General features: G+C 43.6%; 1 protein-coding gene across 3 annotated transcripts in view; it reads right to left on the minus strand.

Moving 5' to 3' along the window:
* The window catches only part of faap100 (FA core complex associated protein 100), a 30,271-nt gene that overhangs the window by 13,492 nt on the left and 2,920 nt on the right, over nucleotides 1-13,859 (minus strand). For all 3 annotated transcript variants that reach the window (XR_010015814.1, XM_063030795.1, XM_063030794.1), the window contains exons 3-5: nucleotides 3,888-4,855; nucleotides 2,332-2,488; nucleotides 376-1,184 (exon numbers count right to left, since the gene is read on the minus strand). Coding sequence is in view for 2 of the 3 variants with exons in the window: in XM_063030795.1 (XP_062886865.1) it covers nucleotides 376-1,184; nucleotides 2,332-2,488; nucleotides 3,888-4,855 (1,934 nt within the window). In the remaining variant the exon portion in view is untranslated. The remainder of the gene's footprint in view (nucleotides 1-375; nucleotides 1,185-2,331; nucleotides 2,489-3,887; nucleotides 4,856-13,859) is intronic.

The following is a 13,859-nucleotide window of genomic DNA, read 5'->3' on the forward strand; positions in this document are numbered from 1 at the left end:
TGAAATTTGCTTGTAAATATGAAATGCTATCCTGTCAATTCTTAGATTGGAATCTGATTACAGTAGATGGGTTTTAAGCTGAAGGGAAATACAGAAACACAAGAGTTTCTGCAGATGCTGGAAATCCAGTGTAATGCTCACAAAATGTTGGAAGAAATCAACAGGTCAGGTGGCATCAACGGAGAGGAATAAAGAATCGATGTTTTGGGCCAAGACTTCATCAAATCTGATGAACAGTCTGGGCCTGAAACATCAACTCTTTATTCCTCTCCATAGATGCCACCTGATCTTCTGAGGGATGTACAGAAGCTCACAGACCTGTTGTAATCTTAGAGGATAAAAACTCAGCCCATCACTCTGAGAAAAGATCCTCACCTGTGCTAATATCTTTTAGTGCAATCTCCATCAGATCAGAGGACACCTTGATAGAAGCTGTAAATGGACCAGCACCCACCCTATCGTTGCAAAGGCCACCGAAAGGGTTATTCACAGTTCCATCGTCCCTAATATCTTTGCCTTCAGAGCACATAGCAGAACGCAAGAACATCTCCAATGTATCCAAAGTGGTACACCTATGATTCAGGTGTGGCGTTGTTCCAGTTGCTCCTCCACCATGAATGTGCAAGCAATCTAACAAGTCAATAACATGAGTATTTAGGGGCAGACAGACTCCATCACTTTCTGAAGGTGCAAGAGGCAGTGAGGGCCTAGGAGAGACGGGCAGTCTGCTGGCAGCCGTCATGTTAAGCGTGTTCAAGTTATAATAGAGAAAGCAGTGAACAGACACAGGAAGTGGCAGAAAACCATCGTTCTCAGAGTTCAAGGGGATAGCAACCTCCATCTTATCTTGAGGTGGAAGCTCGCTAATGGGAAAGGCATAAGAGAACGCTGTGCTGTCCAAGACCTTGGCCGAAACCAAGTTCTGGGCAACAAGCTGGACACAGAGAGACCACCTGTGCTGCAAAGACCAATCACTGAGGTTCTTCAATACAACTGAAATGACCAATGAATCCTGAAGTAGAACACGATTCCACTTTGTAGTGATGGAGCAGCTGAATGATTGTTTAGAAGACTCCTTTACTTTATCCTGATCGGATAGCAGTGCGCAGCATATGTTGAAGTCCTGATTCAGTCCTTTTAAGGCTTTGTCTTTCTGCTGCATTATACCTTTCAAGGAAGAGATTCTAGAGAAGAAAAGAAAACAGAATATAGTGAATTTATGCCCTGATTTATGCTGTTATACTGTATCTCAATTTCCCACTCTCCCCTCCTAGAGGTGCTACTTCTGCTGGGAGGAGGTTACACAGAGGTTTATGCTGTGTAATCCATGGAGATTCCTCTCCTGCAAGTCTTGGTAGTGAACGGTGGCAGGCTACCCAACTGTGAGAACTGTCACAGGACACCTCAATGGGTCAGGCAGTCTGCACAGAAATAGCTTCTTAAGCTGGAAGCACTATCACCTTCACCTACGAACTAGCTTAGTTCACAAGGTGAGTGAAAATTAAGCCTTAAGACACAGGAGTAGAATGGAGGCCATTTTAGGCCATTCAGCCCATCCAGTCTGCTACACCGTTCATTCATGCCTGATTTATTTTCCCTCTGAACCCCGTTCCCCTGCCTTCTCCCTGTAACCACTGACAGCCTTACTAAGCAGAAACCCATCAACCATTGCTTTAAATATATCCGATGACGTCGCCTTCACAGCAATAAATTCCACAGATTCACCACCCTGACTACAAAAATTCCTCCTCATCTCTGTTCTAAAAGGACATCCTTCTATTCTGAGGCATAGTCCTCTGGTCTTAAGACCCTCCCACAATTGAAAACATCTCCATATCCCCTCTATCCAGGTCTTTCAATATTCAGTGAGAACACCCCTTATTCTAATAAACTCCATGAGCACGGACCCAAACACTGGGGCTTCTGGACTGTCTGGCTCTTCACAAATAATGGTGCATGTAGAATATAGAACAGTACAGCACAGGAACAAGCCCTTTGGCTCATGATGTCTGCACTGAGCACGATGCCGGATTAAACTAAATCACTTACGACTATGTATCATCCAAATCCCTTCATTTCCAGCACACTCAAGTGTCTATGAAACACCATTATCAACTGCAATCACGCACTCCACTCTGTATAAAACAACCTGCTCCATACAACTCCTTCAAACTGCAAGTCCTCTAGCATTTGACATTTTCACCCTGGGAGAAAGATTCTGATGGTCTACCCTATCTGTGCCACTCATAACTCTATAAACTTCCATCAGGTCTCCCCTCAGGGTCAGTGCTTGAGGGAGCCGGAACGCAGACTTGAGGATCAACCTCCTACCTGTCAGAGACACTGCTGATCCCAGAGAGAAGGTCCTTTATACGCTGTCCTGCGCAGGCTGGCTGGAGCTTCAGGGTGGGGGCAGCGCTCAGAGGGTGGGGCAAGGTGCACGCCATCACTTTCCCTTTCTCAGTCAGGGCCACCAAGTCAATGTCACCTGGTCAAAATACACAAGTGGAGACAAACAGGCACCTCGTTTCAGGATACATCTACAACTGTGTCACTGAATGTACGTACATCTGAGGCAAAGGTTAACCGGCAACCCGAGTCAGCAAAATAACGAGCACTGTCATTGTACCAAAGGAAAAGGCCATTCTGCCCATGTTTGTTGTTTTTATAACAAACCATATATTCCCATCCTTCCAACTTTTCCCCATAGCCATCTAATTTCTTACCTTCAATTCTTTTTTTTAAAAAAAACTATACAATTGAATCTACTTCCAAACTCTCGGGCTATGAATTAATTATCGTTACTATTCAGCACAGTTTTCCCTATTGACTCTTTTTGTCTCTTGCCAATCACCTTAAATCTGTGTCCAGAACACTCAAATAGGGGAAAGGCAAGGATGATTCCCTTGTGTAGGACACGGACGCGTGCGTGCACTCTCACACACACGCACACACTCTCACACTCTGAAGCTAAGTACAAATCCAATAACACAAGAGATGACCTGATGAGGGGTCTTCTCCTGAAACACTGACTGTTTATTCCCCACCATTGATGCTGCCTGACTTGCTGATTAATTTGTGTGTGTTGCTCTACATTTGGGGGTTCCCTACCTTTTGTTTTAAATGCCATGGACCCCTACCATTAACTGAGGGGTCCATAGATCACCAGTTGGAACCCCTGCACTAGATGTCCAGCACCTACAGAATCTCACATTTACAAAAGACGTCTTCACTCTGCAGAGGCAAGATGTATAATTAAATTTGAACAACCCTCAATAGCCCACTGCGGTCGTAATCCTCCCCAGAATCAGGTGCAGCTTTGGCAGGAAGGGCTTTCACCTTTATTTCAAAACTGGCTATCAGTCAGACTTCTCTGCCCTTAACATGACATGGGAAATGAACACAGGAAAGTGGCAGCGTTCTGTGAAGGGAGAAATGCTCCTTAATCATAACTGGGGGAAAAAGTGTGCAGGTTGAGGTGACGATGGTCTACGATAGGGGGAGGCTTCGATTGTCCAGCTGATATAATGCTTTCAGAGCGGATGAAGGGGACCAGAAGACAACTAGAGAGAACTAAAACAAAACGCTGGAACTGTGAAAGACGGAACACAGCAGAGTAAATTCAGCGAGTAACCAGCGGGTCAAACAGCATCCATTGAGAGAGGAAAAACTAAGTGAAGGTGGATGGCCTTAGGATGGAATTGGCTAGATCTTACACAAACGGGAAAAGCTGGCTATGTGTAATTGTGTAATTCAGTTGGAGCCTTGAAGGCTGCAAGGTGCTTCTTGTGCAATGGGTGGGCCTGCCTAGAGTAGTGCAAGAGCCCAAGGACAGAGGTCAGACTGCAAATGGGACAAAGAATTAAAGTGAGAAGTGACAGGAATACCTTCAGCAGTTGGTGAAGGCCTGGAAACAGCTACAACCCCACAGATGTTCAGACTGACTGGGAGAAGAATGGAGGGCAAAGCTCCACCAGACTGGCCACTCTCCTCATCTGGCAGCCTCCCAGAAAAATCCTCACTACGTAGGATCTCAACACCATAAAAGTCTGAGCGGGTGCTGTAGTAAAGTGTACTAGCGTGAGAGCAAGCACTGACGATGGGGCCCTGGAGGTGGTACTCGGTGAAACAGGGAGACCACGTCTCCATCCGAAGGCTGGACTTGATTATCACCACTTTGCCCTCTTTTCCGATTACAACAATGCTGTTGGGAATCTGGGGCTTGGACCTTGATGGCTGGGGATCGTGATCGTCACTCACTTCCCATTTTAACGTCAGAAGTCCAATGAAGACCACTGGCTGTTGGAGGTGTAGCAGCACTGTCATTCGAGGTGGGTGACCTCTGGCCTCAGATCTGGTGTACCTCATTGGCAAAACATAAACCTGGCCATCTGGCAATCCGCAAAGTACGATGGGCGAGAGCAGCAAGCTGGCGTCCACATTGAAGAGGAGGGCGAAGACAGATGAGTCAAGGCAAGTGTAATCTTCTCCATCCTTCTGTTCCTTTTCAATGTGAGGATGAATGCAAAGCAACACAGGCGGGTAATTCGGTTCAGATTTTTCACAATGTGGTGAATTAAGGTGAGAAGTGAACTCTATCTCCTCAATCTTTTGACACATCTGGTCTTCGCAGCCAGCTGTTGGCAGTCTGAAGGTCCTTATCTTCCATTTCTGCTCCTCCTCAGCCACCACCACAATGTCCTTGTCCAAACCAATGAAGGAGCAGACTGCACAGTCTCTGACAAGGCAATATTCAGCACCCACGGTACAGACAGAAGGCGGGCTACAGTCAGAGTCACCCCCTGATGGGGAAGGATCCGGGGGCAATTTTTGTTCGACTGTCTCCGGCACGCGGCTGGGGAAAAATAAAGTGCAGAATTTTTTAAATGAGAGGCATACTGATAACATTAGCAGCAAAATTTACAATGTGCTCTCAACCAATAAAAATCATGTGGAGAGGCCAAATCCATAAAATATGTCTAAATTACTGGTGCAAATGCACTCTCCACTTAAAGGTTATAAAGATAATAGTGCAATTGCAGGAAAATTCAGAGATTCACTGATACTGAGGAATGTGTTCTGTGCAGATAGCAGTGGAATGTAGACGAGAGTCTATAATAACACTGAGTGTGCCTGGAAGTGCATCACTCCCGAGAGGAATGGGCATTTTTTGTGCCTTTCACTAAAATAGGATCCAGGTGATATTATTCAAAATCTGTAGTTTGTTATTTTTCCCCTAAAACAGATGCTTGCCTGACCTGCTGTATATTTCCTGTGTTTTTATGCTAACACGGGACATGAGCCATACAAAGCAATTTTTGGATAGATGCCCGATTGCCCTGCTCCCTGATTTCCAGGTTAATTGGACACACTGCCCTTTGGACGTCACTGAAACCGTAATGGGAGAAAATACCTCCAAAACAAGCAATACAAGAAAGTCAGCTGCAATAATTGTTAGCGACGGCAGTCAATCCAAATGCCGATGGTTCAAAAGGGCACAAGAAACAGCGAAATGTCAATCACAGTAACTAGGAAATTCGTGAACAATGGAAATCAAGAGAAGAGAAGGAAGCTGAGGCTAGAAATGAGAATTCAGGGATTAAATTTGTTCTCCAGGATGACCCTAGAGTAATGTCAAAGTAAATTTATTACCAAAGTACATTTATACGCCATTGCCATTTTATTAGGTACACCTGTACACCAGCTCGTTAATGCAAATATCTAATCAGCCAATCATGTGGTAGCAATTCAATGCCCAAAAGCATGCAGACACGGTCAAGAGGTTCAGTTGTTGTTCAAACCAAACCTCAGAATGGGGAAGGAATGTGATCCAACTGACTTTGACCATGGAATGTTATTTGGTGTCAGACTGCGTGGTATGAGTATCCCAGAAACTGCTGATCTCCTGGGATTTTCATACACAACTGTCTCTAGAGTTTACATAGAATGGTGCAAAAAAAAAAAAAAAATCCAGTGAGGAGCAGTTCTGTGCAGGAAAACCCACCTTGCTAGTGAGAGAGGACAGAGAATGGCTAAAATGGTTCAAGCTGACAAGGAAGGTGACAGTAACTCTAATGACCACGTGTTACAACAGTGATGTGCAGAAGAGCATCTCTGAATGCACAACACATCAAACATCGAAGTGGGGGGGCTGCAACAGCAAGAGAGCACAAGCTAATAAAATGGCTACTGAGTATGTTTGTTTTGGTGTTAATGCCCACAAGAAACAGAAAATGAATCTCAAGATAGTTTATGATGATATATTACTTTGACCTTTGAGATGAACAGAAGAGGAGGAAGTTGAGAATTCAGGGATTACATTTGTTCTCCAGAATGATGCTAGATTAAAGTCAAGATCAAAGTCAAAGTAAATTTATTATCAAAGTACGTATATGTACTTTGTGGTGTATGGGGTGTCTAGAGAGGGGCAGCACCTCCAGTGAAGGGGCTCGTCGTGTCCATTCTCAGGCAGCTCACTCATCTTTAGTCACCCGACACTCAGCTCTCACCGGTGTCTTCAAGTAGCTGTTTGCATGCAACCCAGTACACCACTTCAACAAGAGGGCTAAACCAGGAAAGGGTAGCCAGCAGGTCTCATATCCCCAGTGAGGTAGGGGCATGGGGACATGCCTGTCCTAGCATGCAAAGCCAGCTCTGACAGACTGGGCGGATGAGATCTGCAGTGAGATGCATCGGCCAGGAAGGCGGCTCTGCAACACTCCATGGAGAGTAAAGGGCATGACAAGGTACAGAAGACATCATTGCCATCCGAGGCAACCGAGGAAGACCCCAGTCTGTGACCACTGGACCAGTACTTCTGAGACTGAGAGAGTGGAACTACCCCAGTTGCAACAGCTTTTCCACTTTGAAAAGCTCTGTTGCACGTCATCAGACACGATGGACAACCACAATACCCTACCTTGAGATTCATTTTCATGCAGGAAAATAAAGTACAATAGAATTTATGAAAACTATACATAAACAAAGACTGACTAACAACCAGTGAACAAAAGACAAATAGTACAAATAAAAAATGTTAATAAGTAATACTGAGAACATGATTTGTAGAGTCCTTGAAAGTAAGTCTGTAGGATGTGGAATCAGTTCAGTGTTGTGGTGACTGAAGTTATCCACGTCGGTTCAGGAGCCTGATGATTGCAGAGCAGTAAGTGTTCCTGAACCTGGCCGTGTGGTCTGAACCTCAGGCTCCTGTACCTGCTGCTGACGGTTGGAGTGCGAAGATTAACAGATGGATTCGGTGGTGCAAACCCACCAGCACTTACTGGAACGGAAATAGACTGGGCAACAGTTAGTTAAATGAATTATGTGCCAGATTAACCTGATAATGACCATGGAGCAGTGATTAACTCAGAACAATTTTCCAGGCCCAGTTGCAGACAGATGTAGATAGCAAAAAGGAGAAGGAAGTGGTCAAATATTCTCTTTGAAGAGGAGGATGAGAGGAGACTGGATAGAGGTGTACAAAATGACAAGAGGCATAAAAAGGCCAGAGACCTTTCCCCAAGGTGGAAACACCTGATCTGAGGTGGAGGGGGGAATAATTTAATACGATTGGTGAAAAGTATGGGGAGGGGATTGTCAGTGCTAGTTCCAACCACGCACACACACACACATACACACACACACACACACAGGAACATCACAGAAAGGATTACACGGACAGAAATTTACATTAGGGACATTTAAGAGACTCTGAGATAGGCACTTAGACAAAAGAAAAATGTGGGCATCAATTACATTACTGAAGAGAGTAATGACCCAAGTAAGAAGCAAAATGGTACAGTAAAATGCCAGTATTTCCACATCCTTCAAACTTCAGTAATTTTCTGCAAGCAGGTTTCCTAGATGATTGGACATTATTCCTCTCTTTGATGTTTGTAAGGTAGACAATAATACAGAACTGTTCCAGTGAACCTGGTGGGTGTAAAGGCAACGCTCTCTGCACACTCCTCACTCCCACATGGGCCTCATAAGCAAGCTCACTGCTGAACGATCAGAATTCCAGAACAACCCGATGCCAGATTATTGGAGTTTTACTGAGGGGAATGCAGAGAGGGAGTGAATGATCCATCAGCGTCGTCGAGGGATGGTGGTAAGAACACTGAGCAGGATGCAGTGGTTGGGAAGCTGAGTCCCTATGGGCGCACTGGACAGCAAGGTGAGCAAGAGTGGGGAATGGGGTAAGTGGCTCTGATATTCATAAGGAAGCACTGGCTCGTTCCTCAATGGACACTTCACAGAATGCCTAGGGAGGCTCAGATAGTCCACATCAGCAGCAAGGCAGCAGAAAAGCAGAGGAGTAGGGATGTGCCTGGAGAGGGATCAGAGTCAACATAGTGCCCCACATGAGAAATGAAACGTGACAGTGGTCAGTAACACTGGGGAAGAAACCGGGAGGAAAGCTGAATTATAAAGGTGCTGGACCAGGCTCCAGAGAAGCAAACAAAGCAGACACCAATTTAGTTATCATGGGCAAAGCCACTGCAGGCATCCAAGCAATGACAAATTTCTTGCGTAGCTGTGGCATATGCTTACGATTGGCAAAACACTCTCACTGAACTTATAGCCCCAACTACTGTTCAGTTCCATCTTAAAACTAATCTGACTGCATAGCTGCTGACAACGAGAAAATAAGAGGCACTGGAATTTCAGCAGCTACCAAATATTTGGAATTATTTTTATTTTCTTCCATATATTATTAAACAGGTTGAAAGCAGACACCATTCCCTTCTCACCAGTTGGAAGACTTTGTCAATTGTGATGAATTAACTCTCAACCCCCTACCCAATTTTATCCATGCTGATACTGAGAGACAGACATCATGACAGTCTGGACATAGAGGTCAATCCAGGCAAGATTCCTATCTGCAGACAACTGCAGTTACAACTATTAAATATTTTATGGCACAGAGTTTATTGAGGGCAGAAAACTTTCCTCCAAAATGTACCAAAATGTTTTATCAATAGAATAGGGTTTGACACTAAAAGACATTTTAATTTTCCCTCCAATTCATTTACAATCCGCATCAGAAAATTAACACTGATTTTACTCAAGTCTTTTGTTCTAAAAAAATGGTCAGTGGATTTTAATATTTTAAAGAAAAATTCGGATTTAACTTTTCTTTCACATATTTTCATCTGTGTTCACAGAATTTTTAAGTCTTACTAATTGCTGTTTCACTTCTCACACAATTTTCAGGGCCACATATGCTGAAAATGATAAACAGAACTCGAATGTAAAAGCAAGACCATATCCGTCAATCCATTTCCAGCATCCGCTTGTGGAATAACCAGCAAACTTGCCTCAAGGATTTTCCATTTGAAACTGATTCATTTCATATTCCGACTCATTTTACCTCCATACAAAACATAATATATGGACTCCCTTCCCTGCATCTCCTTAATCTCCTCAAGCACTACATTCCGTATTAATCCATTTCAGCCTCCCAGTCATCTCCAAATATAATGACTCCACTGCGTACAGCTGTGCATCCAGCAGCCAAGACTTTGGAATTCTTCCTTAATTCTCCCCTTCCGTTTAATTTGCCTTCCTCTCATCTCTCAACAGACCAATTGGTAATGATTACATTACTGTGGTGGAAACTTTTGGCACAAATTTACACCTCAGAAATACTTCAATGGCAGGAAGTAATTTGGGATGTCCTGGAAAGAAACTTAAAAGGAAATCTTGTAATGTAAATCACTTTCTTTTTATGAATCTCTTTAAAGCCTCTTTTTTCCAATCAAGCATTCATCATCTATCTTGAAATGGCTTAATGCCAGCATGATTTTACTAATGCTCCTAAAGTGCCTGAGGCATAGTGTCACAATGAAGGTACTATGTAATTGGAATGAAGGTGCCCTGTAATTGGAATTATCGCTGTTGCAGTTGTCATCCCCAACTAAAGCACAACTTTGGACACCTTATATTTGGGTAGATGAAAGCCCCGTCATGCACTTCACAGGATTCACCTTGTATATAATTAAACATAATACCACCTTGTGAAACATTTAACCCACTGTAATAAGGCATGCCTTCAGCAGATTAATAATTGTCTCTGGATGTACTGGTTTGGTTGTCGTTGACCTGGGTGGAAAACTATCTCCTCAAAATGTCTCAATGTGATTACATTACTGAGCAACAGAGCTACAGTCAGAATGTTGGGATGACCACACTTTAGGTCCACAGGACTAAGTATTTACAAGATCAATTATTGTGGAATTAGGACTGGTTGACAGATGTAGGTAGCTTAGTTTACACAGGTCAGTTAGAAATATTTCCAATAGAACTTAGAGCCACAGAAAAGCTCGGCAATGATGGAAGAATGTGACACAATCAAGTCTCCATTACCCGTCCGTTAGTCTTGCGAGACCATGGATCTGTGCCTGGAAAGTCTTCACTCTCCAGGGCGCAGGCCTGGGCAAGGTTGTATGGAAGACCGGCAGTTGCCCGTGCTGCAAGTCTCCCCTCTCCACGACACCGATGTTGTCCAAGGGAAGGGCATTAGGACCCATAGAGCTTGGCACCAGTGTCATCGCAGAGCACTATGTGGTTAAGTGCCTTGCTCAAGGACACACACGCTGCTTCAGCTGGGACTCGAACCTACGACCTTCAGATCGCTAGTCGAATGCCTTAACCACTTGGCCACATTACCCGTCCAGTCAACGCTACAACCTGGGCCATTGCCTGCTGCCTGTACAAAATGTACAAACAAAAAGGTGTTGATTTGGCAGCCAAGCCTAACTTCTTTCAAAAGTGGCAGGAAGGCACTGTTTGACAACATTTTATTTTATTTTATTAAAATCTGTCCATGGTGAGTAAACATCACTAAAGAGGCCGGCGTTTATTGTTCAGCCATGACTGCATTCCTTTGAAGCCAGAGTCAATTCACCAGGCCAGACTTGGAAGTCAGCAGATTTCGTTCTCTAAGAACACGAGCATACCAGATGGGCTTTTACGATAGTTCAGTAGTTTCATGGTCCCCTTGCGAAAAGCAGCTTATCTAGATTTACTAAACCACCTGAAATCAAGCTCCCTAGCTGCTGTTTAGAGATTTGAATTTGTGTCTTGGGGTCATGGGTTCAGGCTTCTTTAAAGCAGTCCAGCGATTTCAAGGTACTGCATCCTTGCATTCCATAACAATCTGGGCCAGAACAAGCCCTGCCCATGAACAGAGAGCGTAGAACAGTACAGGTTCTTCGTGCAGCAATACAGTGCTGACCTTTCAACCCACTACCAAGATCAATCTAGCCCTTCCCTCCTACATAGCCTTCCATTTTTCTATCATCCTTGTGCCTTTCCACGAGTCTCTTCCCTCAATGTCACAAAAATAAAGGAGCTGGTTGTGGACTACAGGAGGTATGGAGACAGGCTATTGACATCAACAGAACTGGGGTTGAGAGGGTGAACAGCTTTAAGTTCCTCGGCATACACATCATGGAGGATCTCGTGATCTGTACATACCGGCTGTGTGGTGAAAAAGGCACAACAGCACCTCTTTCACCTCAGACGGTTGAAGAAATTTGGTATGGGCCCTCAAATCCTAAGAACTTTCTATTGGGGCACAATTGAGAGCATCCTGACTGGCTGCATCACTGCCTGGTATGGGAACTGTACTTCCCTCAATCGCAGGACTCTGCAGAGAGTGGTGCGGACAGCCCAGCGCATCTGTAGATGTGAACATCCCACTATTCCGGCCATTTCCAAAGGCAGGTGTGTAAAAAGGACTGAAGGATCACTGGGGGCCCGAGTCACCCCAACCACAAACTGTTCCAGCTGCTACCATCCGGGAAACACTACCGCAGCATAAAAGCCAGGACCAGCAGGCTCTGGGACAGCTTCTTCCACCAGGCCATCAGACTGATTAATTCATGCTGATACAACTGTATTTCTATGTTGTATTGACTATCCTGTTGTACATACTATTATAAATTACTATAAATTGCACATTTAGACAGAGACATAACGTGAAGATTTTTACTCCTCAGGTATATGAAGGATGCGAGTAATAGTCAATTCAATTAAATGTGCCTAATGTATCTGCCTCCACCACCGCAACAGCAAGTTCCACACACTTACCACCCTGTGTAAAAACAAAACTTCTCTGACATCTCCTCTTGATTGTCTTCTAATCACCTTAAAATTATGCCCCCTATGCACAAGTCTCCAGCCACATCTGCCTACATTATGTCAGTACCTGGTCTTTACCAAGCACTTTATAGAAGATTCATCTGATAAGTACTTCTTGTATTACATCTGAAAATTACAGCATTCTATCAGTACTACAACAAATAGTAGATCACTTTGGCTAAGCCAAGCTCCATGCTTAAAACCTGTCAAAGATATTGTATAACTCTCCCTATAATCGCCCTTATATTGTCATTTTCAAAGACTTGCACAAATCACATTTAAAAAGTGCTGCTGAAAATGTTACCGATGGATTCCAAATCCCAATAATTCACTGCCTATCACAGACAGTCACGTCACCGTGATAAAAGTCACGCAGGAGAGGGATAGAACATCTTCATTCACTCAGGTAAATTATTGTACTTGAATCCACATAGCCCCTGGTGACAGGTACAACAGTGAACCTGTGGAAGGTTGCCAGCAGTCACAGAGAAGGTCTCAAGTTAACACACACAAACTGCTGGAGCAAATCAGCAGGCCAGACAGTATCTATGGAAAAGAGTAAACAGTCGATGTTTCAGGCCGAGACCCTTCATTAGGACTAAAGGAGGGCCTCAGCCTCAAATGTTGACTGTTTATTCTTTTCCACAGATGCTGCCCGGCCTGCTGAGTTCCTCCAGCATTTTCTGTATGTCTGTGTTGTGTTGCTTTGGATTTCCAGCAACTGCAGATCTTCTCGTGTTTGGGAAGGTCTCAATTGTTGGTGGCCTGAAGTCAATGGGCAGTATCCATGAAGATTTCAACAGTAAGAGAGCTAACATTCAGGGTTTTTTAAATTATCCCTCAGGATGAATATTCCCCAACAAATGTGCATTGACGGCAACAGTAGCCAGAGTTAAACTTAGAAAACACTCACGATAAGTAATACGTTTCCAATCAAAGCTCAGCAATTTCAATAGTCATACAATTAAGATATGATTTCCCACGATATATTCAGCACAGTTTAGATTTCCTCCTCGTATTAGTCTTGAAGTACTAAATGTCTGGTACCACCATTACACAACAACAGGTTTGTAATCTGATACTGATACCTATGCAACACTGCCCTCTATTTTTTTTTTTAAACACAGGGTGATAGGAAATGATTCAGAGAACAGAAGGTGCATATGAGTAACTGCACATTGAACAGTAGCACACAAACATACATATGTTTGGTGCAGGTTTGCAGTATTCTACAGATCGCGGGCCTTTGACTTGTTTCACTGGTCGATGTGTCATGCTGAATAACTGCAGGGAAGACATCTTCCAATATCCGAATCTTTAACTAGAAACTGCTGCTTACCAATTCATTGTCTGAAACTACAGCGAACACTTTATCTGAGATATATAAAACTATAAATATATCAAATACACCCTATCCTCGTTATATGCGGGGGATACATTCCTCGAAGTTGACGCATAATGTGAAATCGTATAATACGAATAATTATTTAAATGGAGAAAATAGGGATGCATTCCAGAGGGCTTCCTAAATATGTTTTATCTGTAATTTATTCATTTTCATACCAATACGACATGAAAGCAGTACTGCAAGACAACATTTGTATTATATTTAATCAATTTAAGGTAATATTCAATGTAATAAATCATAGAAAGTTAACATCTGAGGGTGTACAATACTCACCAACAGTGGCAGGTATGTTCGCTCCGGG

Source organism: Mobula hypostoma, chromosome 22, assembly GCF_963921235.1.
Source record: "Mobula hypostoma chromosome 22, sMobHyp1.1, whole genome shotgun sequence".
Lineage (NCBI taxonomy): Eukaryota > Metazoa > Chordata > Chondrichthyes > Myliobatiformes > Myliobatidae > Mobula > Mobula hypostoma.